This window comes from Apus apus, chromosome 13 (genome assembly GCF_020740795.1).
Source record: "Apus apus isolate bApuApu2 chromosome 13, bApuApu2.pri.cur, whole genome shotgun sequence".
NCBI lineage: Eukaryota > Metazoa > Chordata > Aves > Apodiformes > Apodidae > Apus > Apus apus.
Genome location: NC_067294.1, coordinates 17,944,656 through 17,966,827, shown reverse-complemented (window position 1 = coordinate 17,966,827; position 22,172 = coordinate 17,944,656). Strand labels below are relative to the sequence as shown.

At 53.2% G+C, this 22,172-nt stretch overlaps 1 protein-coding gene across 10 annotated transcripts in view; it reads left to right on the top strand.

The window, feature by feature from the left end:
• LOC127389887 (protocadherin gamma-A4-like) overlaps positions 1 to 22,172 on the top strand; it is a 215,298-nt gene that overhangs the window by 44,385 nt on the left and 148,741 nt on the right. For 2 of the 10 annotated variants that reach the window (XM_051630823.1, XM_051630824.1), the window contains exon 2: positions 4,018 to 5,492. The exons of 6 other annotated variants lie outside the window; for them this stretch is intronic. In XM_051630823.1, coding sequence (XP_051486783.1) covers positions 4,018 to 5,492 — 1,475 coding nt within the window. Of the gene's footprint in view, positions 1 to 4,017; positions 5,493 to 15,959; positions 17,304 to 22,172 lie in introns of those variants that run through there. 2 more of the 10 variants (XM_051630821.1, XM_051630835.1) reach the window with 2 other exon arrangements.

The following is a 22,172-nucleotide window of genomic DNA, read 5'->3' as shown; positions in this document are numbered from 1 at the left end:
CTAACCAATCCGAGGACATAGATATGCAAATGAGAGCCATTAGGCCCTTGAATAAAGGCCATTTGCACATTTACAAACGGGCCGCCTGCAGCAGGAGGTGCAGCTGGAATCTCTTCTGCCGTTTTACAGAACTGTGTTTAAAGCGTTTCTTACCAAGATGAAATTTAAAGGTTTTAGCTGAATCATTGTTGAATAATTAAAAAAGTGATGATACTTTACATCTTGACATCTGACAAGAGAGGCCCTTCATAGTCCTTCTGTCTGCCGAATTCAGTGCGCAACTGCCGCCCCGATGCTCTTCCCTTCTCAGTATGAGCTGCAAGTTCAAGTGTTCCAGCACTTGGATGATGTAGTCTTTGTCTCCTGAGGAACATCAGGAAACCAGGCGTACCTGGTGTTGTTCTTGCGTTACTCTCAAAGCCATTTTCCCCGCAGTTTGCGGGGAGCCAAGTATATGATTCTGGCGAGGTTGGATTAATCCCACCTGTTCAGACTTTAGATGTCTGATTTCAGTCCCTCCTTTCGGTAAAGATAATTTACACCGTGTTCCCTGTGAGATATTTAAAGCAGAGCTCCTTTTCAGGCCCCCCGGGGTGGGGTGGCTGGGAAGCGCGGGTGCGAGTTGTGTCAGTAATGGGGAAGGTGAATCCTTCCTATGTAGACTTAGATCTGCTGATTCTACGTGATAAAGTTGGCGAAACGGAATTGTCATTTTGTACGGGAGAGTTTTCCTTCTCGAAACGTTCGTGTTTTCTCCAGGAATGGTTAGGTTCCTGATTGCTCCTCTCAGGTGAAGGAGGAGAGTGTCGCCCGTTTTTGGGGAGAGGCTTCTGCAGAAATGTCCGAGCGGGGCGGCTGAACTTGCGGAGGCAGTTTCCCTGTGCAGGGATCTATTGTTGTTGTGTCTGCCGGTGTTTCCAGAGGAGGTCTCTACCCATTCTGAGATAATACATATGCAAATGACAGCAATTAGGCACTTGAGTTCAGGCTCTTTGAACCTTTACAAATGGCCCGCATAGAGCAGGAGGTGCAGCTGGACTTGTTCTCTGCAGTCGTTTGTTGAAAAGTGGAATTGACTCTTGGTGACAGAGAACGTTTCCTTTCTGGAAACGGGCGTGTTTTCTCCATGCAATGAATGGGCAGTTACAGACTGTTTCTCCCTACTCAATGTTTTCATTTTCCGCCGTGTGCCCTCTCATCTCCTCTCATCGTTTGGATGAAGACCGTGTTGCAGAGTAGTCAGCATTATAGAGTGGATCCATTGTATTCAGGCCTGATTTTGTGCAGTTTCTTATCATTGCTTTCTCCTGTTAGTTCCCTGACTTCCTCCTGTCATGCAATCTCCTGCAGTTTCATAAACGGGTGACGGTGTAGAATGGGATCCCAAACACACAACACCTTAGCAAGCAAGATGTGTCGTCTTTTCCTAACCCCCTTTCTTCAAGAGTGGTGATTAGACTTGTTTGATGGCGCTGAACGTGGGAGTGAGCGAAAGAGCGGGGTGACTGTTTTTCCCTTACAGCAGGCAGTTCTCTGGGGCACTTTCCAGTTTATCGGTGATGACAGGTTCAGGTTGAGCTCAGAGTTTTTTGTCTTCAACTCTTGTGAGCTCGCTATGATGGTATCTGCTGTGTGACAGAGTTGGCATAATGATATTGATGCTTAATGTTGGAGAGTTTTTCCTTCCTGACAGGTGTGTCTTTTCTTCTCTTCTTGCATTTTTGGTCCTCTGGGTTGTCTGTTTCACGGGTGGGGTTTTACGCGGGTGGGGTGGCTGGGGAGCGCTGGTGCGTGTCTGCGGGAGTGAGTGAAAGAGCGCGGTGACTGCCTCTCCCTAAACCAGGCAGTTCGCCGTGGCACTTTTCAGTTATTGTTGATCAGAGGGTCAGGTTTTCTCTTCAACACTCGTGTTGTCTAAAAGAGTTTGTCAGTCAGGGCGAAGGCGAATCCTTCCCGTGTAGAATGAGATCTGCTGGTTCTTCGTGACGGAATCGGAGAAATGGGATTGTCGCTTGATGTCGGAGAGTTTGTCCTTCCTGAAACGTGCGTGTTTTCTCCATGAAAGGAGGACTTAGGGATTGTTCGTGTAAGACGAAGGAGCCAGTCGCCCGTGATTTGCGGAAAGCCTTCTGCAGAAATGGAAACCCCAGCGGGTCGAGTTATCTGTCCGGGCATTCCTGCTCAGTGCAGTTAGTTCTCTTTTCAATTGCTTCCGTCCTGTGCGGTAGTTCTCTGCTTTTACCCTTTCTGCTCAGCGTTTCCAACAGAAATGCAGGTGTTGAATGAGATCTAAAGGAGAGAAAGAAAACCCTCGCCTTTTGTATTTCGGAGTTATTTAATATTTCTATCTGCCTTTCCCAAAGAGAGGTGCTTGAACCCATTTGGTGGTCTTGAAGGGGGCAATACTGCACCGAGGAATTCGGTCTCTCAGCCTCTTTTTGCAACAGTTCTTTAGGGTGTCTGTGCTGGCAGAGGAGGTCTCTACGCATTCTGAGGAGATAGATATGCAAATGACAGCCATTAGGCACTTGAATGAAGGCCATTTCCACTTTGACAAAAACGGTCCGCATAGATCAGGGTGTGCAGCGGTGCTTGTTTTCTGCCGTCCTACTGTGCTTGCGTGAAATTGTATCCTACCAAGATGAAGATTCTCAGTATTAGCTGCATTTTTAGATGTTTCAACAATTTAATAGTTGTAGCCGTTATCTCACTGGCTTCTTTGAATCTTTCCTTGCATCCTCCGATCTAAATTACTGTTCAGAAAACAGGACTGTTGGTAAAACAGGCGTACCTGCTGTTATTCTTGCTGTACTCGCAAATACATTTTCCCTGCACTCTGCGGGGAGCAAAGTGGAAAATTCTGGCCAGAAGGAAGCTTCTGAGAATCTGGAAAATGTTGAGATTGAGAATCTGGAAGGTTCTGGGTGGATGTGTGTCTGAATATCACGGTTTTATTTATTTTCACTTTTGTATTTCTTTTCCTGTACGTATACTAGGAATTCAACCATGATTGTTACTGAAATCGGTGCTGGGGAGAGTGGTTTTCAACTGTGGAAAAAGACACGTAATATTCTTTACCTTCAAATGAGATGCAATATTTTACTTTACATGTATCTCCATCAGCCCGTCATTTTATTGGTGTGATAGAAGCAAAAGGAACCGTTAAAAAGGAAAAGCAGGGATAAGAGCAAGTCATTGCAGGCAATCACCAGTGTCCATTTCGGACAGGTTCTTCAATAGTGTTCTGGTCTATTGGTCGGTATGTGGGGATTTAATGGGGCTGTATGAGACACATTAGGTCTCCAGCGAGGTGAAGAAGTAATTCCAGGCGCTACAGGAGCTGTCCAGGTCGTGATAGGGATTGTGCTTTGGGAGTAGTGGGATAAGTCTCGAAATATCCGACATATTCTATTTTCTTTGACATAGAAATCGGCATTGCGAGATACATATCTCTCAGCATTGGGAGTGGTTTTCCCCGAGCGGTGGGATGTGTGTGGCCGAGCTGCCGGGGAGCGCTGGGGCGGGCAGCGCTGGGCAGCGCTCGGTGGCTGCAGTGCCGGGAGGAGGCTGCGGGCGCCGCTGCTGACCGAGGAGGAGCGAGAGGAAGGCCGGAGCGCTGCAGGCAGCCCCGCCCGCTGCGTCCCGGCTCTCTCGCTCGCTCGCTCGCTGGCTGGCTCGGCGGCCGGGCGGTGTGCGAGCGTCCCCCGGTGCGGAGCCGTGGTGCGGCGAGGCGGAGGGGCCGGCGGGAGCGTCCAGGCGGGAGCGGAGCGGTGTCGGGAGCAGGAGCGGCGGTGCGGGCGGCGGAGCTGCGGGCAATGGCGGGGAGGCGCTGGGGCCGGCGGGAGCGAGCCCTGCTGTGGGGCGTGCTGGTGGCGGCGTGGGAGGCGGCGTGGGGGCAGCTGCGCTACTCGGTTGCCGAGGAGATGCCCAAGGGCTCGTTCGTGGGCGACGTGGCCAAGGACCTGGCGCTGGACCTGCCGGCGCTCCGCGACCGCGGCGTGCGCCTTGTCTCCGAAGGTAGGACGCAGTATTTCGCTCTGCACGGGAATTCGGGACATTTGGTGACGGCGGAGAGGATAGACCGGGAGCAGCTGTGCGAGAGTGCGCAGCAATGCGTGCTGCGGTGTGAGCTGATAGCGGAGGGGGACATGAAGGTTTATGGAATCGAAGTGGAAATCACAGACATTAACGACAACGCGCCCAGCTTCCGAGAGGCAGAAACGGAACTGAGAATGAGCGAGATGACAGCCCCGGGGTCCCGGTTTCCCCTCCGGGATGCGCAAGACCCGGACGTGGGACGTAATTCTCTGCAGAGCTACGAGCTGAGCGGCGACGAGCACTTCTCGCTGGCCGTGCAGGCGGGCCCCGGCGGGGATCAGCGTCCCGAGCTGGTGCTGGCGAAGGCGCTGGACCGGGAGGAGGCGGCGTTTCACGAGCTGGTGCTGAGGGCGAGCGACGGCGGCGAGCCGGCGCGGACGGGCACGGCGCGGATCCGCGTGGCGGTGCTGGACGCGAACGACAACGCGCCCGTGTTCAGCGCGGCGGAGTACACGGTGCGCGTGGCGGAGGACGTGTCCGTGGGCTCCACCCTCCTCACCCTCACGGCCACCGACGCCGACGACGGCATGAACGGCCACGTCAAATACTCGTTTAAGAAAATTACAGAGAAATCCTCGCAGATTTTCCAGTTAGACTCCGAGACGGGAGCAGTCACTCTGATGCAGAGCCTGGACTTTGAGGAAGCACACTCCTACCAACTTGAGGTGCAAGCAAGAGACGGCGGGGGTCTTTCCGACACGGCGAAAGTTTCAATCACCGTGTCAGATGTAAACGACAACGCGCCTCAGATTTCGGTCCGTTCGGCGCTGAGCGAGATCTCGGAGGACGCCCCGTCGGGGACCGTGGTGGCCCTGCTGCACGTGCAGGACCGGGACTCGGGCGCCAACGGCGAGGTGCGCTGCTCGCTGGCCGCCGGCGTCCCGTTCCGGCTGGAGAAGTCGCTTGAGAATTACTACCGCGTGGTGACGACGCGGGAGCTGGACCGCGAGGAGGTGCCGCAGTACAACGTGACGGTGCGGGCGGCGGACGGCGGGTCGCCGTCGCTGCGGAGCAGCGCGGTGCTGGCGCTGCGGGTGCTGGACGTGAACGACAACGCGCCGGTGTTCGCGGAGGCGCGGTACAGCGCGCGGCTGGCCGAGAACAACGCGGCGGGCGCGCTGGTGCTGCGGGTGCGGGCGGCGGACGCGGACTGGGGGCAGAACGCGCGCGTGCGCTACCGGCTGCGGGAGGGGCGTGTGCGGGGCTCGGCGCTGTCGTCGTACGTGTCGGTGCAGGCGGAGACGGGCGCGCTGTACGCGCTGCGCTCCTTCGACTACGAGGAGGTGCGCGAGGTGGGGCTGTGGGTGGTGGCGGAGGACGGCGGCGCGCCGGCGCTGAGCAGCAACGTGTCGGTGCGGCTGGAGATCGTGGACGAGAACGACAACGCGCCGCAGGTGCTGTACCCGCCGGCGGCGGCGGCGGCGGGGGCGGCGGGGTCGGGGTGGGCGGGCGTGGAGCTGGCGCCGCGGTCGGCGGAGCCCGGGGCGCTGGTGGCCAAGGTGGTGGCGGTGGACGCGGACGCGGGGCAGAACGCGTGGCTGTCGTACGAGCTGGCCAAGGCGACGGAGCCGGGGCTGTTCCGCGTGGGGCTGCACAGCGGCGAGGTGCGCACGGCGCGCTTCCCGCTGGCCCGCGACGCGGCGCGGCAGAGCCTGGTGGTGGTGGTGAAGGACCACGGGCGGCCGGCGCTGTCGGCCACGGCCACGCTGACGGTGGTGCTGGCCGAGAGCGTGGCCGAGCTGCTGTCGGAGCTGGGCAGCGCGGCAGCGGCGGCGCCGGGCGAGCCGGCCGGCAGGCTGACGCGGTGGCTGGTGGTGGCCGTGGCGGCCGTGTCGTGCCTCTTCCTCGCCTTCCTGCTGCTGCTGCTGGCGCTGCGCCTGCGGCGCTGGCGGCGCTCGCAGCTGCTGGCGGCGGGCAGCGGCGCCTTGCGCGGCGTGCCGGCCTCGCACTTCGTGGGCATCGACGGCGTCCGCGCCTTCCTGCACTCCTACTCGCACGAGGTGTCGCTCACCGCCGACTCGCGCAAGAGCCAGCTCGGCTTGTCGGGCGGCAGCTGCTGCGACACCCTCCCGGCCCGCCCGCCGCCCGCCGAGCCCGCGCCGCTGCTCGGGGAGGACCCTGCCGGCGCCGACCCCGCCGCTGCTGCTGCCCCCCCGGTGAGTGCCTCTGCCCGCCCCCTCCTGCCTTCCCTTCCCTCACGGTCTTTGTGCTCCTCTTCCCGCTGCCTTTCCTCGCTGGGCCAGGTAATCCAAGCCTGTGCTTAGAGACTCTTGTGTTGGAGCCTTTTGCTCATTAGGGGTTTTTCCTGTAGTTTTCAGCAGCTGGTGTGCAAGGCAGGAGAAGTGAGGGCCCTTTGGTGTTCTGTCCTGTTTTGGGAAGTAGGTGTAACTAGATGTAAACGTAGCAGAAGCAGCCTGTCTACATTTGTGTAATTTCTGTGATTTCAAACCTCTCAGAAAATGTTCTCTCCCTTCCGGTACACCCCCATGTCCTGATCCTGGTGTTGGTTACAGGGAAGTGGTCCTTGGGAATTGTTGTTTTCATAAGAACTTCTTTCAAATAATGCTGGTTAAATAAAACTGTGCAAACCATGAAGGGCAGGATATTTGCACTGTGGGAGCTCTTCATGAAGTGCTGTTTATGTACAAAAGAGACATGATTTGCTTCTTTCCCTGGTCAATGCCCAATTGTAGTTTCATGCAACGTGAGTTTCATCTTTCCAAGTACATTTGCCCTAGGACACCATGTTCTGCTCTCTTGGGATCCCTGGGACGTTGGCCTTTTGTGTTTGCAGGTTATTGTGATGTTCTCTGAACAGCTGAATTATGTTCCTGTAACATTTGCCATACTGGGAGCTAAGAATGGAGCCAACCGTGTTTTAATTACCTGTGCAATACCTGAATTTTTTGTATCTTCTCTAAGTGCAGTAAGAATCTTATGATCACGTACACGTGGTGAGGAGCTATTTATGTTTTATGGTAAAGGGGAGGTTGTCTGTGCAGTTTCTGTTGATGGCATCTGTCTGTGTGTTATGAAGATCATTCACCCCCACACAATATGTGAAGGATTTCAGCGTGCTGTGTGTGAGGAGATACCAGTGGAGACATGACCTGTGTTTTGTTCAATCCCAGGGATCATTGCTGGACTAGACCAAAGGAGCCTAAAGTTCTCTAATTGTGGCATATCACTTGTTTGGCCACGTTGTGGGTTGGTCACTTTACGTTCCTGTTGAGTTGGGAGTTATGTGAATGGTGGGTGTTAGGCCTAGATGTAAATCCAAGTTGCTCTTTTGCTGAAGAAAGCTGATGTTGCCTTTGAGCAATGAGTGGGACTTGAATGATGGTTGTTAGAATCTTTGGTGTTTCTTCAGAATCTATGGGAGGAGCAGAAAACTCTCTTTGCACCCACCTCTGTTGCAGTGCTTGAGGTCTGAGAAGTTTTGTGTTCACAACACTTCATTCAGTGGTGCCTGTGTGTGGAGGGAGGTTTCCTGTTGGGTAACAGTTGGGCAGGGTGAAGACATCTGCCTTTACAGAGGCAGGGCAGGTGGAAAAGTTTGCTGTGGTAGAATTTGAAAAGGCTGCAAGGAAGCTGTAAAGGTTCAGTGTGTCCTGGTTTTCAGATAACGCCCACAGCTGTGGTTCCATGCATTTTGTCCTCTTCTTATTGTCCAGATCAGTTACTTTGTGGCACATGGTCTGTGGTGTGAGGTTGTGTGTGAGCCTCCTGTGGACTTGTTACCTTTGTTGTGTGCCTACTGCAACTGATACACCCTGAAAGGGGAAGCTCTGGTTCATACACTTCCCTGGGATTCCCGTTCTGGCCTTGTTTTTGTCAGGGAGCTGAGCTGGGCCTCATTGTCCTGGCAATGCTGAAAGCACTAAAAGATCTCCTGGAATTATCAGGCTGGGGGAGCACTTTCCATCCATAGCTCCAAGGTGTTCAGCTGCCAAGGGAAAGACCTTGATGAACTTATGCTTCCCTGATGGGTCCCTGAATGAAATGCTCTTTTGCCTGGGGCTGACAAATAACCAACAGTTGGATATTGTCCATGGTTCAACTGAAAGCAGTGAATGCAGAGCAAGCAGGGTGAGGGGCTGGCCTAGAACCCTGCAAGCAGGTGGGTGAACATGGTTTTGTGTGGGGCTGGTTTGATTTCATGGCTGGTGCCAAGGCCTGTGCCATTCATGCTGAGATCCTGGTTTCCCTCTCCTGAAAAGGAATCACAGTCCTCTGATCAAAACGTCTTTGTGGAGGAAGTGTGCATGGAGATTGATGCTGCTTGGGTAGGACAGCTTGTAATTCCTGTGAGAAACTTACATTACCCACCTCTGTCTCCCTGGAATAGTGTAGAGTTTCTTCTTCATTGAAATTAGATTTTGTATCAGGCCTTTGTTTCCTGGGAGGTCAAGGTTAGTGTTCTCCATTTCTGCATAGTGCTTTTCCATTGGAGATGGAATATTGTTCTACAGGAAAGACTTGTATTTGTCACAGTTTCTGTTGATGGCATCTGTCTGTGTGTTATGAAGATCATTTACCCCCACACAATATGTGAAGGATTTCAGCGTGCTGTGTGTGAGGAGATACCAGTGGAGACATGACCTGTGTTTTGTTCAATCCCAGGGATCATTGCTGGACTAGACCAAAGGAGCCTAAAGTTCTCTAATTGTGGCATATCACCTTGTTTGGCCACGTTGTGGGTTGGTCACTTTACGTTCCTGTTGAGTTGGGAGGTATGTGAATGGTGGGTGTTAGGCCTAGATGTAAATCCAAGTTGTTCTTTTGCTGAAGAAAGCTGATGTTGCCTTTGAGCAATGAGTGGGACTTGAATGATGGTTGTCAGAACCATTGGTGTTTCTTCAGAATCTACGGGAGGAGCAGAAAACTCTCTTTGCACCCACCTCTGTTGCAGTGCTTGAGGTCTGAGAAGTCTTGTGTTCACAACACTTCATTCAGTGGTGCCTGTGTGTGGAGGGAGGTTTCCCGTTGGGTAATATTTGGGCAGAGTGAAGAGATCTGTCTTTACAGAGGCAGGGCAGGTGGAAAAGTTTGCTGTGGTAGAATTTGAAAAGCCTCCCTTCCCTGACAGTCTTTGTGCTCCTCTTCCCGCTGCCTTTCCTTGGTGGGAGCAGGTAATCGAGGCCTATGGACAGAGACTCTTGTGTTGGAGCCTGTTGCTCATTCAGGGCTTTTGCTGTAGTTTTCAGCAGCTGGTGTGGAAGGCAGGAGAAGTGAGGGCCCTTTGCTCTTCTGTCCTGTTTTGGGAAGTAGGTGTAACTAGATGTAAACGTAGCAGAAGCAGCGTGTCTACATTTGTGTACTTTCTGTGATTTCAAACCTCTCAGAAAATGTTCTCTCTCTTCTGCTACACCCCCATGTCCTGATCCTGGTGCAGGTTACAGGGACGTGGTCCTTGGGAACTGTTCTTGTGATAAGAAGTTCTTTCAAATAATGCTGATTAAATAAAACTTTGCAAATCATGAAGGGCAGGATATTTGCACTGTGGAAGCTCTTTACGAGGTGCTGTTTATGTACATGAGACATTATTTTCTCCTTTCCCTGGTCAGTGCCCAACTGTAGTTTTATGCGACTTGAGTTTCATCTTTCCAAGTACATTTGCCCTAGGACACATTGTTCTGCTCTCTTGGGATCCCTGGGACGTTGGCCTTGTGTGTTTGCAAGTTACTGTGATGTTCTCAAGTACCTGCTGAATTGTGTACCTTGGACACGTGTCCTGATGGGAGCCTGGGGAGGAGCCAACAGTCTTTTCATTCCCTAGAAAATATTTCCTTATGTATCTACTCCAAGTGCCATAAGAATGTTACGATTCTTTCTCGTTTTAACTTCTTGCCTTGCTGGTTTTCATAGGAAACACTTTTATAGTTGGATTTCCTTGAATTGATACTGGAAGAAAGGCTCTTCCAGTGTCACACTGAGGAGGTGAGAAGCCCCGTACATTTTGATTGTAAAGGAGTTGTCTGTGTGATTTTCTCTTGGTGGAGTCTTTCTGTAAATTATGAAGATCATTGACAAGCGTGCAGTATGTGAAGGGTTGGAGGAGAATCTCAGAGGTGCTGGGTGTGAAGAGGTGCCAGTGCAGACATGCCATGTGTTTTGTTCATTCCCAGGGCTCAGTGCTGGACTGGATCAAAAGAGCCTGAAGGGTCTGATATTTGCATATTGCATTGCTGGAACTCCAGCTGGCCACGTTGTGGGATCATCACTTTCCTGTTGCGTGAGGAGTCCTGTGCATTAGGCCTAGATGTGCAGTTTGCATTAGTGTGGTAGTGCAATGGATCTTCCAAGTTGCCCATGTGCTGAAGAAGGCTGGTGTTGCCTTTTCAGCTTGGATACCTGCGCCTTGCATGATGGCTGTTAGAAGCTTTGGTGTTCAAGGTCTGTGGGAGGAGCAGAAAACTCTCTTTGCACCCATCTTGTTGAAGTGCTTGAGTTCTGAGCTGTGTGTGCAATACTTGTTTGAAATGTTGGAGGACATTTCCTGTTGTGTTTTGGCAGGGTGAAGAGTTCTGTCTTTACAGATATGAGGCAGGTGGAAGAAGTTCCTGTGATGGAGCCAGAAATGGCTAAAAGAAGGGTGTAACAGTTCCATTTGTCCTAGTTTTCAGATGAGGCCCAGAGCTGTGGTTCCAAGCAGTTTGCTTTTTTTATTGTCCAGATCAATTACTTTGTGGCACATTGTGGTGGGAGGTTGTGTGTGAGCCTCCTGTGGACTTGTCAGCAACTTGTTACCTTTTTGTTGTGTGCCTACTGCAACCGACACACCCTGAAAGGGGAAGCTCTGGTTCATACACTTCCCTGGGATTCCGGTTCTGGCCTTGTTTTTGTCAGGGAGCTGAGCTGGGCCTCATTGTGCCTGGCAAAGCTGAAAGCACTGAAAGATCTCCTGGAATTATCAGGCTGGGGGAGCAGTTTCCATCCATAGCTCCAAGGTGTTCAGCTGCCAAGGGAAAGACTTTGATGAACTTCTGCTTCCCTGGAGGGTCCCTGAATGAAATGCTCTTTTGCCTGGGGCTGACAAATAACCAACAGTTGGATATTGTCCAATGTTCAACTGAAAGCAGTGAATGCAGAGCAAGGAGGGTGAGGGGCTGGCCTAGAACCCTGCAATCAGGTTGGTGAACATGGTTTTGTGTGGGGGTAATGGTTTGATTTCATGGCTGGTGCCAAGGCCTGTGCCATTCATGCTGAGATCCTGGTTTCCCTGTCCTGAAAGGGAATCATAGTCCTCTGATCAAAAAGTGTTTGTGGAGGAAGTGTGCATGGAGATTGATGCTGCTTGGGTAGGACAGCTTGTAATTCCTGTGACAAACTTCCTTCATCCAACTCTATCTCCCTGGAACAGCGTGGAGTTTCTTTTTCATTGAAATTAGATTTTGTATCAGGCCTTTGTTTCCTGGGAGCTTCAGGATCATCTTCCCCGTTTTTGGAGAGTGATTTTTCATTTGAAATGGAATATTGTTCTACAGCAAAGACTTACATGCACATGGCAAGCCGTTAGTCACCTGCAGATTGTGGTAGAAGCTAAAATGAAGCAGAAGGTTACAGAGAACTTGTAACTTCTCAGAAGACTTAGCTGAGAAAGAGACCCTTGACAAGTGTTTACACTGACCCTTTCATATTTGTGGGTGGTTGGAAGGCCACAGATTAGAGACAACTTGCTGAGAGGTGGTGACTCTTCCATAGAATGATCCCCTCCACTTGTAGTCCTGAGTAAGATTGTGGGTGGCCCTTGCATCCTAAAAGAATGACTTCCAGGTGCTCTGGGAGTTGAATTTGAGTGCCTGCAGTGAAGACCAAGAAGACTTCCAGGTGTGTTTCTCTGAGAACACTTTTAGCTTCTCCTGCTTCCTTGCTGTGCTTGTCTCCTTTATGTTTTGTTTTTCTTTTCCTGCTCTACTGTGTCTGTGGGTTTACTTGTAATGATCAGCAGAGTTTTGTTAGGCAACGTGTTGTGTGTTAGTGCCTCTTGCTGATGCTGCAGCAGGTGTGAAAGGCAGGAGATGTGAGGGTGTCTTTGTGTTCTGTTATTGCCAGGGGCAACAGAGGGAAACATGACCTCAGCAGAAGCCACATCTCTGTGGAACAATGAATGTGATAAAAGATGAGACTAGATTCTCCCTCAGTCATGAGTTTGACAACCTTCTCTGTTGGATGGCCACCCACTTGATTCTACTCAGCACCCTGAGTGAGCTCAGCAGACTTCAGTCTGAAGGTGCCTTAGTTTGGAACATGACCTTTGCTTGGACTTTAGCAGGCCAAGCTGTATGTTCTGCAGTTTCCTTCCCTATTGCCTGCTGCTCCCTGTGAGCAGTGGTGACATTCTTGCCTTGCTTGTCATGGTGTGGTAAGGCTGGGCCTGTGTGTGTGTGATAATGTGTCTGAAAATGTTGCTTGAAGGAATGCTCTTGCTTGTTGTCTTCACATGGTGACAAATTGGTGGAAGGTCAGTGAGAGACTGGCCTGGAAGCAGGAAAAGAGGGTTGTATGCTCCATCTGGCTGGGTGGTGCCTTAATATCACTCCTAATGTCAAGGCCTCAGCTACTCACACCAAGCCCTTTTTCTCCACATCATGAAAGGGGATGACAATCTCTTAACAATTCTGCAAGCAATGGCTCTGGAAGTGCAAACATGCTTCAGGGTTGCTATTTTTAGTATTTTCTAAGTGAAATACAATTTTATCAGATATGTTCTTGTAAGACTGTGGTGTAGAGTTCCATCTTGGTTGTATTAAGATTGTTGCAGCCTTGACCAACCTTCAGGTGATACTGAAGGCTCTTGTTCCTATGAAGTAAGTGCTGATGTTGGTATTAAGACTGGTGAGAATGCAGGGGATCCTCCCGTGTACTTTCTACCCAGTAGGTACTCTTCTTGTGTGCCTACTACAGTTGACAAGCTCTGATGCCTTCACTTCTCTAGGTTTCATGTTCCTTCCTCATTGCTTCTCCTGTTCTAAACCAGGCCTCTGATATACTTCTGTTGCCCCAAAATACTTCTGAATGAAATCTTACTGGTGTCAAGGCCTGTGCCACTCAGGTTAGGATTGTAGCTTCACTGTCCCTAAAGGCAATGGTGCCTTTGAATTTGTGTGAGTTTGATGAGCCAGTTTCTGCTGAATGGCTGCTCCATTTCTCCTGTGGCCGTTTATCATTTCTGTGCTTCAGAATTCTTCTGTTTCTTGAGAGAACAGTGGTGAGAGAAGAAAAGAGAGCTCTGTTGAGGGGCTGTAGAAGACCAGATGGACATGTCGTTGCTTGCTGCTAACACAACCATGTGCCTACTGGAGTACCGTGGTGGTTGAGTTCATTCTGCTCAGGAGGTTTGGCCTGAGGAGCATTATTAAACTATATCCATTAATTTCCTATGTTCCTGACACTCTCCTTGCTTGTTGTCATGGGCTGACCTCGGGGTGTCTGCTCAAATGGGGAAGGTCACTTGTGTTCCCAGTGTCTGGGTGCAGGGGCAGTTCCCGTGCACACCTTTGATGCTGAGAGCTGTAGAGAGGAAGGCTTTCCTAGACACTGTGCTCACCCAGGCACACTTGGCTGTAGGGAAAGGAAGCAAACCCACCTCTGCTGCAGTCCTCCAAGTGCAGAGTGGCCAGCCAGCCCAGCCACGGCTCCCATGAACAGCCTGGGGGGTTGTAGGGAGAACTCATGCAGAGTGTCCCCCACACATTCACCCCCTAAATGGCAGCGACTCAATTGGAGAGATGCGAGTTTGAGAGGAGGAATGTTAGGTGGAGCTGGCTGCATGGAGAAGGCAGTGTCCTAAGAGTTTTAGTCAATTGCCCAGTGTCCAAGGGAAACCAGTAACATGTGGAACATCAGGGGTTCGTACTTGCACCAATACCATTAATATATCTCAGTATTAACTTCTTCAGTGGCACAGACAGGTTGAGTGCACCCTCAGCAGGTTTGCGATGATGAGAAGTTGAGTAGTGCTGTTGAGTAGCTTGATGGAGGGGATGCCCTCTGGAGGGACAGGGACAGCCTGGAGAAGTGGACTCCAGTGAACCTCATGAAGTTCAACAAGGACCAGTGAAAGCTCCTGCACCTCAGTATGAGCAATGCCCAGTTTCAGTACACATGATGGGTCTTGAGAGAAGCCCTGTGGAGAAAGCCTTGGGGGTTCTGGTGGGTGACAAATGGGATGGTTTGATGTGACCAGTGGTATTCCCAAGAGGCTGGTACTTGGACTGGTACACTTCAACATCTTTGTTGGTGCCACGGACAGTGGCACTGAGTGCACCTTCAGCAAGGTTGCTTATGACTCTGAACTGTGTGCTGAGGTCAACACGCTGGAGGGAAGGGATGCCATCAAGAAGGACCTTGACAAGAAAACTGCCTGAAATTCAACCAGGCCAAGTGCAAGGTTCTGCTCCTGGGTCAGGGCAATCACAAGCACACATACTGTCTGGGTGGAGAATGGATAAGAGAGAGTCCAGAAGAGGACTTGGGAGTGATGGTAGACAAGAAGCTCAAGATGGGCCAGCACTGTGCCCCAGAGTCCAGCAACCAACCATGTCCTGGGCTGCATCAAAGAAGTGTGGCCAGCAGGGCTCCAAATATATGAAGGACATGGAGCTCATGAAGAAAGTCCAGAGAAGGGCCACAAAGATGATCCAAGGGCTAGGGCACCTCTCCTATGAGGACAGGCTGAGAGAGTTGAGGCTGTTCAGCCTGGAGAAGAGAAGGCTCCTGGGAGAGTTAGAGCACCTTCCAGTGCCTGAAGGGGCTCCAGGAAAGCTGGGGTGGGACATTCCACAAGGCCTTGTAGTGAGAGGACAAGAGTTACTGGACTAAAACTGAAAGAGGGGGGATTTAGGTGAGACACTAGGAGGAAATTCTTCCTTATGAAGTGTGGAGGAATGTTTAATACAGCCAGTTGTGGAAGATTTTCTCATACAGCGGGGACATGATTTTGTGAGCTTGGGAGAATTTAACAATCCTTGCTGTAGCAGCAGAGTATGAACCTAGTCATTGTTCTTCGTTAAAGCCAGGACTGTCTTTAGCCTTGGGAACCTGAGGAAATGTATCTTCTTTGGGCATCCAAGGATGAGAAGATGGATGAGAAGACTACAGAATGTATCTATTTAGTGCTTATAATGCATAAAGGCCTAATGTGTAATGCAAGATCATACTGGGGTGTTGTAATAGACAATGTAAATGTTCTCCCTACAAGAAAAACAGTGACACAAACATCAGAGTCTTCCATGACCTACTAAAGGATGAAATGCAGAGAAGATGGAAACCCTTTTCCTGGGCAACAAGAAAGGGCTAAAGTTACTTTTTGCTCCATTCTGTTTTCAATTACTAATTGATTACTCCAGCACTAGTACTTCCTTCTTGGTATTTGTCCCGTGTAAGGAAAGAAGAAAAAGAGAGTCTTCGCAGCTCTGAAATTCCGTACTGGTCCTTTGGCGCCCTCCAGAAATGATTAAGAGGAGCTCGTTTCCTTTCCTAATTGCTCTGCTGCGAATATTTCCTTCAGATATTCATTGCGACTCAAGGAGGTGACCTAGAAGCACCTGACAGCGCGTCTCAGATTTCAACGTTTTTGAGTTCGCAATAATCAATCGCTTCTGCGATTTCTGATTCCACCGGCAGCGAGAGCGGAGGGGCGGGAAGAGCCGCGCCCCCCGCTGCCAGCCCGGGCCCCCGAGCGCGGCCATCAGGCGGCTGCGGTGTCGTGGCGGCGCCTCCGGGTGCCGCTGTTGGCCGACAAGGAGCGGCGCTGGAGCCGCAGCCGCAGCCGCCGCAGCGTCCTGCCCCCCGCAGGCTGCTCGCTCGGCCGGCGCCGGGCAGAGCGGCAGCGGCACGGGCAGCAGAGAGAGGCGAGAGCAGCGGCGTCCGAGGCGGCGCCGAGCTCGCTGCCGTCCGGCGGCCCCTGCGCGGGCTGCGGAGAGGGGCTGGCAGGGAGCGAGCGAGGGCAGCGGCAGGAGGGAGGAGCGCGGCGAGCGCTGGCGAGCATGGCGGGCAGGCAGAGGCCGAGGCGGCGGCGAGCAGGCGGGCGAGTGCTGCTGGCCGCCTTGCTGCTGCTGGGCTTGTGCTGCCGGGCGGCGCCGGAGCGGATCCGCTACGCCATCCCCGAGGAGCTGGGCAGAGGCTCGCTGGTGGGGCCGCTGGCGCGGGACCTGGGGCTGAGCCCGGCGGAGCTGCCGGCACGCAAGCTGCGGCTCAGCGCCGAGAAGCAATACTTCGGCGTGAGCGGGGAGAGCGGGCAGCTGTACGTGAGCGAGCGGCTGGACCGGGAGGAGATGTGCGGCGAGGCGGCGTCCTGCTCCGTCACCTTCGAGGCGCTGCTGCACAACCCGCTCAACGTCTTCCACGTCCAGGTCGACATCCACGACGTCAACGACAACGCACCGCGCTTCTTGCGTGACAATTTCCAGCTGGAGATCAGCGAATTGACCCCTCCCGGCACCCGCTTTGCCTTGGGCGTGGCAGAAGATCCGGACGTGGGCAGCAACGCACTGCAGGGCTACGAGCTGGAGGACAACAAATACTTGGCAGTGGATGTGAAGGAGAGCGAGGACGGGAGCAAGTTCGCGGAGCTGGTGCTGCGCCGAGCGCTGGATCGGGAGAGCGAGCAGAGCCTGCGACTGGTGCTGACGGCGCTGGACGGCGGCGACCCGCCCCGCAGCGGCACCGCCCAGCTCTGCATCAACGTCACGGACGCCAACGACAACGCGCCCGTGTTCGCGCAGGACCGGTACCGGGTGAGCGTGCGAGAGGACGCGCCGCCGGGATTCACGGTGCTGAACGTCTCCGCCTGGGACGCCGACGCCGGCAGCAACGCGCACATCACCTACGGCTTCGGGGAAATGCCGGCCAAGGTGCTTGAGAAGTTCGTGGTGGACGCGGAGAGCGGCACTATCGCTCTGAAAGAGACATTGGACTTTGAGGACACGCGAGGCTACACGCTGCTGGTGGAGGCGAGGGACGGCGGCGGGCTCACGGCTCACTGTAAGGTGGAGGTGGACGTAACTGACTTGAACGACAACGCGCCCGAAATCACGGTCCTGTCGGTGTCGAGCCCGGTGCCCGAGGACGCGGCAGTCGGCACGGTGGTGGCGCTGGTGAAGGTGACCGACCCGGACTCGGGCGAGAACGGCGCCGTGTGGCTGGAGCTGTCGGGCGAGGCGCCGCTGTCGCTGGTGGCGTCGTCGGGCGGCTCGTACAAGGTGGTGACGGCGAGCGCGCTGGACCGGGAGCAGGCGGCGGAGCACCGCGTGTGGGTGGTGGGCAGGGACCGGGGCAGCCCGTCGCTGTGGAGCCGCGCGGCGCTGGTGCTGGAGGTGTCGGACGTGAACGACAACGCGCCGGTGTTCGAGGAGGCGGCCTACAGCGCCTACGTGGCGGAGAACAACGCGGCGGGCGCGGCGGTGCTGCGCGTGCGCGCGCGGGACGCGGACGCGGGCGCCAACGGGCGCGTGAGCTACTGGCTGGCGGGCGGCAGCGCGGGCGCGGCGCCCTACGTGTCGGTGGAGGCGCGGAGCGGCGCGGTGTACGCGCAGCGCTCGTTCGACTACGAGCAGTGCCGCGAGTTCGCGGTGGCGGTGCGGGCGCAGGACGGCGGGGGCGCCGGCGCGGAGCTCGACGGCCACGGTGCGCGTCTTCGTGCTGGACCGCAACGACAACGCGCCGCGGGTGCTGTGGCCGGCGGCGGGCCCGGGGGAGGCGGGCGGGGCGGCGGCGGCGCCGTTCGAGGTGGTGCCGCGCTCGGCCGAGGCCGGCTACCTGGTGGCCAAGGTGGTGGCGGTGGACGCGGACGCGGGGCGCAACGCGTGGCTGTCGTACGAGCTGGTGGCGGCGGCGGAGCCGGCGCTGTTCCGCGTGGGGCTGCACAGCGGCGAGGTGCGCACGGCGCGGGCCGTGTCGGAGCGGGACGCGGCCAAGCAGCGGCTGGTGGCCGTGGTGAAGGACCACGGGCAGCCGGCGCTGTCGGCCACGGCCACGCTGCACGTGGTGCTGGCCGAGAGCTTGCAGGAGGCGCTGCCGGAGCTGAGCGAGCGGGCGGCGGGCGCCGAGTCGCCGGCGGAGCTGCAGTTCTACCTGGTGCTGGCGCTGGCGCTGCTGTCCGCGCTCTTCGTGCTGAGCGTGGCGCTGGCCGTGCTGGCGCGGCTGCGCCGGGCCGGGCCGCCCGCCGTGCTGCGCTGCCTGGGCGCGCAGCGCTTCTCGGTGGCCGGCGCCGCCTTCCCGGCCGACTTCTGCGAGGGCACCTTGCCCTACTCCTACAACGTGTGCGTGGCGCCGGGCCGCGGCCTGCCCGAGGCCGCTTGGCTGCAGCCGCCGCCGCTGCCCAGCCTGGCCGCGGAGGAGCTGCTCGGCGGGGAGGCGTGCGGGGAGCGGAGCCCGAGCAGCAGCGCCGGACCGGGAGAGCCGCCCGCCCGCCCCGACGCACCGCAGGTCTGTGAGCCCGCGCGCTCTCGCTCTTCTCCTTCTGGCCCCCTGGGTTGTGTGTTCCGCGGGTGGGGTGGCTGGGGAGCGCTGGTGCGTGTCTCCGGGAGTGAGTGAAGGAGCGGGGTGACTGCCTTTCCCTAAGTTCGTCTTGGCACTCTTCAGTTTCTCTGCAGCGAGGGGTTTTTATCTCTGGGTGTGAACTCCCTGAGCAGAACGAGATATTTTTGCTGTGTGAGACGGAGTCTGGAGAAATCGGATTGACTCTTGAATTACTTATTGGGGAGGATAAATTTTATGCAGATAGTTATTTCCGAGCTCGTTGTGTAGTTATTTCTCTCTTCTTTCTCCTGTGTGTCAGTTCCCTGAGTTCCCTTATTTGTGACCAGTTCCTGCTCAGCCTTTTATAAACGGATGAGGGTGTAGAACGGGGTCTGAAAAACAATCACTAAGCCCTGAACAAACCAGGTGCTTGAACGTTTGAAAGGGGAAATACTGAACCGAGGAGCTCTCTTTCTCAGCCCCTTTTTTCTTGTTCTTGTCGGTGTCTGAGCTACCAGGAGCGGTCTCTAACCAATCCGAGGACATAGATATGCAAATGAGAGCCATTAGGCCCTTGAATAAAGGCCATTTGCACATTTACAAACGGGCCGCCTGCAGCAGGAGGTGCAGCCGGAATCTCTTCTGCCGTTTTACGGAACTGTGTTGAAAAGGTTTCCTACAAAAACGAAATGTAAAGAATTTAGGTGAATCACTGTTAAACAATTAAACAAGTGATGATACTTTATGTCTTGACATCTGACAAGAGAGGTCCTTCATAGTCCTTGTATCTGCCGAATTCAGTGCGACTGTGTAGAAACTCCAGAAACGCTACATGAATGTGGTCTATTAAAAAGGGCAACTGCCGCTCCATTGCTCTTCCTTCCTCAGTATGAGCTGCATGTTGAAGTGTTCCAGCACTTCGATGATGTAGGCATTGTCTCCTGAGGAACATCATGAAACCAGGCGTACCTGGTGTTGTTCTTGCGTTACTCTCAAAGCCATTTTCCCAGCAGTTTGCGGGGAGCCAAGTATATGATTCTGGCGAGGTTGGATTGATCGCACCGTTTTCACACTTTACATGTCTGATTTCAGTCCCTCCTTTTGGTAAAGATAATTTACACTGAGTTCCCTATGAGATATTTAAAGCAGAGCTCCTTTTCAGACCCCCCGGGGTGGGGTGGCTGGGAAACGCGGGTGCGAGTTGTGTCAGTAATGGGGAAGGTGAATCCTTCCTATGTAGAATTAGATCTGCTGATTCTGCGTGATAAAGTTGGCGAAACGCAATTGTCATTTTGTACGGGAGAGTTTTCCTTCTTGAAACGTTCGTGTTTTCTCCAGGAATGGTTAGGTTCCTGATTGCTCCTCTCAGGTGAAGGAGGAGAGTGTCGCCCGTTTTTGGGGAGAGGCTTCTGCAGAAATGTCCTAGCGGGGCGGCTGAACTTCTGGAGGCAGTTTCCCTGTGCAGGGATCTATTGTTGTTGTGTCTGCCGGTGTTTCCAGAGGAGGTCTCTACCCATTCTGAGATAATACATCTGCAAATGACAGCAATTAGGCAGTTGAGTTCAGGCTCTTTGAACCTTTACAAATGGCCCGCATAGAGCAGGAGGTGCAGCTGGACTTGTTCTCTGCAGTCGTTTGTTGAAACGTGGAATTGACTCTTGGTGACGGAGAGCGTTTCCTTTCTGGAAACGGGCGTGTTTTCTCCATGCAATGAATGGGCAGTTACAGACTGTTTCTCCCTACTCAATGTTTTCATTTTCCGCCGTGTGCCCTCCTATCTCCTCTCATCGTTTGGATGAAGACCGTGTTGCAGAGTAGTCAGCATTATAGAGTGGATCCATTGTATTCAGGCCTGATTTTGTGCAGTTACTTATCATTGCTTTCTCCTGTTAGTTCCCTGACTTCCTCCTGTCGTGCAATCTCCTGCAGTTTCATAAACGGGTGACGGTGCAGAACGGGATCCCAAACACACAACACCTAAGCAAGCAAGATGTGTCGTCTTTTCCTAACCCCCTTTCATCAAGAGTGGTGATTAGACTTGTTTGATGGCGCTGAACGTGGGAGTGAGCGAAAGAGCGGGGTGACTGTTTTTCCCTTACAGCAGGCAGTTCTCTGGGGCACTTTCCAGTTTATCGGTGATGACAGGTTCAGGTTGAGCTCAGAGTTTTTTGTCTTCAACTCTTTTGAGCTCGCTATGATGCTATCTGCTGTGTGACAGAGTTGGCATAATTATATTGATGCTTAATGTTGGAGAGTTTTTCCTTCCTGACAGGTGTGTCTTTTCTTCTCTTCTTGCGTTTTTGGTCCTCTGGGTTGTCTGTTTCACGGGTGGGGTTTTTACGCGGGTGGGGTGGCTGGGGAGCGCTGGTGCATGTCTGCGGGAGTGAGTGAAAGAGCGCGGTGACTGCCTTTCCCTAAAGCAGGCAGTTCGTCTTGTCACTCTTCAGTTTCTCTGTAGCGAGAAGGTTTTGAGTGTTAACTCCCTGAGTAGAACGAGATCTTTTTGCTGTGTGAGACGGAGTCTGGAGAAATCGGATTGACGTTTGAATCACTTCTTGGGGAGGATAAGTTTTATGCAGATAGTTATTTCCAAGTTCGTTGTGTAGTTATTTCTCTCTTCTTTCTCCTGTGTGTCAGTTCCCTGAGTTCCCTTATTTGTGACCAGTTCCTGCTCAGCCTTTTATAAACGGATGAGGGTGTAGAATGGGGTCTCAAAAACAACCAATAAGCCCTGAACAAACCAGGTGCTTGAACGTTTGAAAGGGGAAATACTGAACCGAGGAGGTCTCTTTTTCAGCCCCTTTTTTCTTGTTCTTGTGGGTGTCTGAGCTACCAGGATCGGTCTCTAACCAATCCGAGGATATAGATATGCAAATGAGAGCCATTAGGCCCTTGAAGAAAGGCCATTTGCACATTTACAAACGGGCCGCCTGCAGCAGGAGGTGCAGCTGGAATCTCTTCTGCCGTTTTACAGAACTGTGTTTAAAGGGTTTCCTACCAAGCTGAAATGTAAAGGATTTAGCTGAATCATTGTTGAATAATTAAAGAAGGTATGATACTTTACATCTTGACATCTGACAAGAGAGGCCCTTCATAGTCCTTCTGTCTGCCGAATTCAGTGCGATTGTGTAGAAACTCTAGAAACGCTACATGAATGTTCTATTAAAAAGGGCAACTGCCGCCCCGATGCTCTTCCCTTCTCAGTATGAGCTGCATGTTGAAGTGTTCCAGCACTTCGATGATGTAGTCTTTGTCTCCTGAGGAACATCAGGAAACCAGGCGTACCTGGTGTTGTTCTTGCTTTACTCTCAAAGCCATTTTCCCAGCAGTTTGCGGGGAGCCAAGTATATGATTCTGGCGAGGTGGGATTAATCGCACCTTTTTCACACTTTACATGTCTGATTTCAGTTCCTCCTTTTGGTAAACATAATTTACACCGTGTTCCCTGTGAGATATTTAAAGCAGAGTTCCTGCCGCTATAGATACTGAGCCTCATACCTTTGATTCGCCACACCTGTGTCTGAATGACTCTTATTGTTTCAGAGCCATGTTTTATTTTCACGTTTTATTTCTTTTGATATCTATGTTTTAGCAATTCAAACATGATTGCT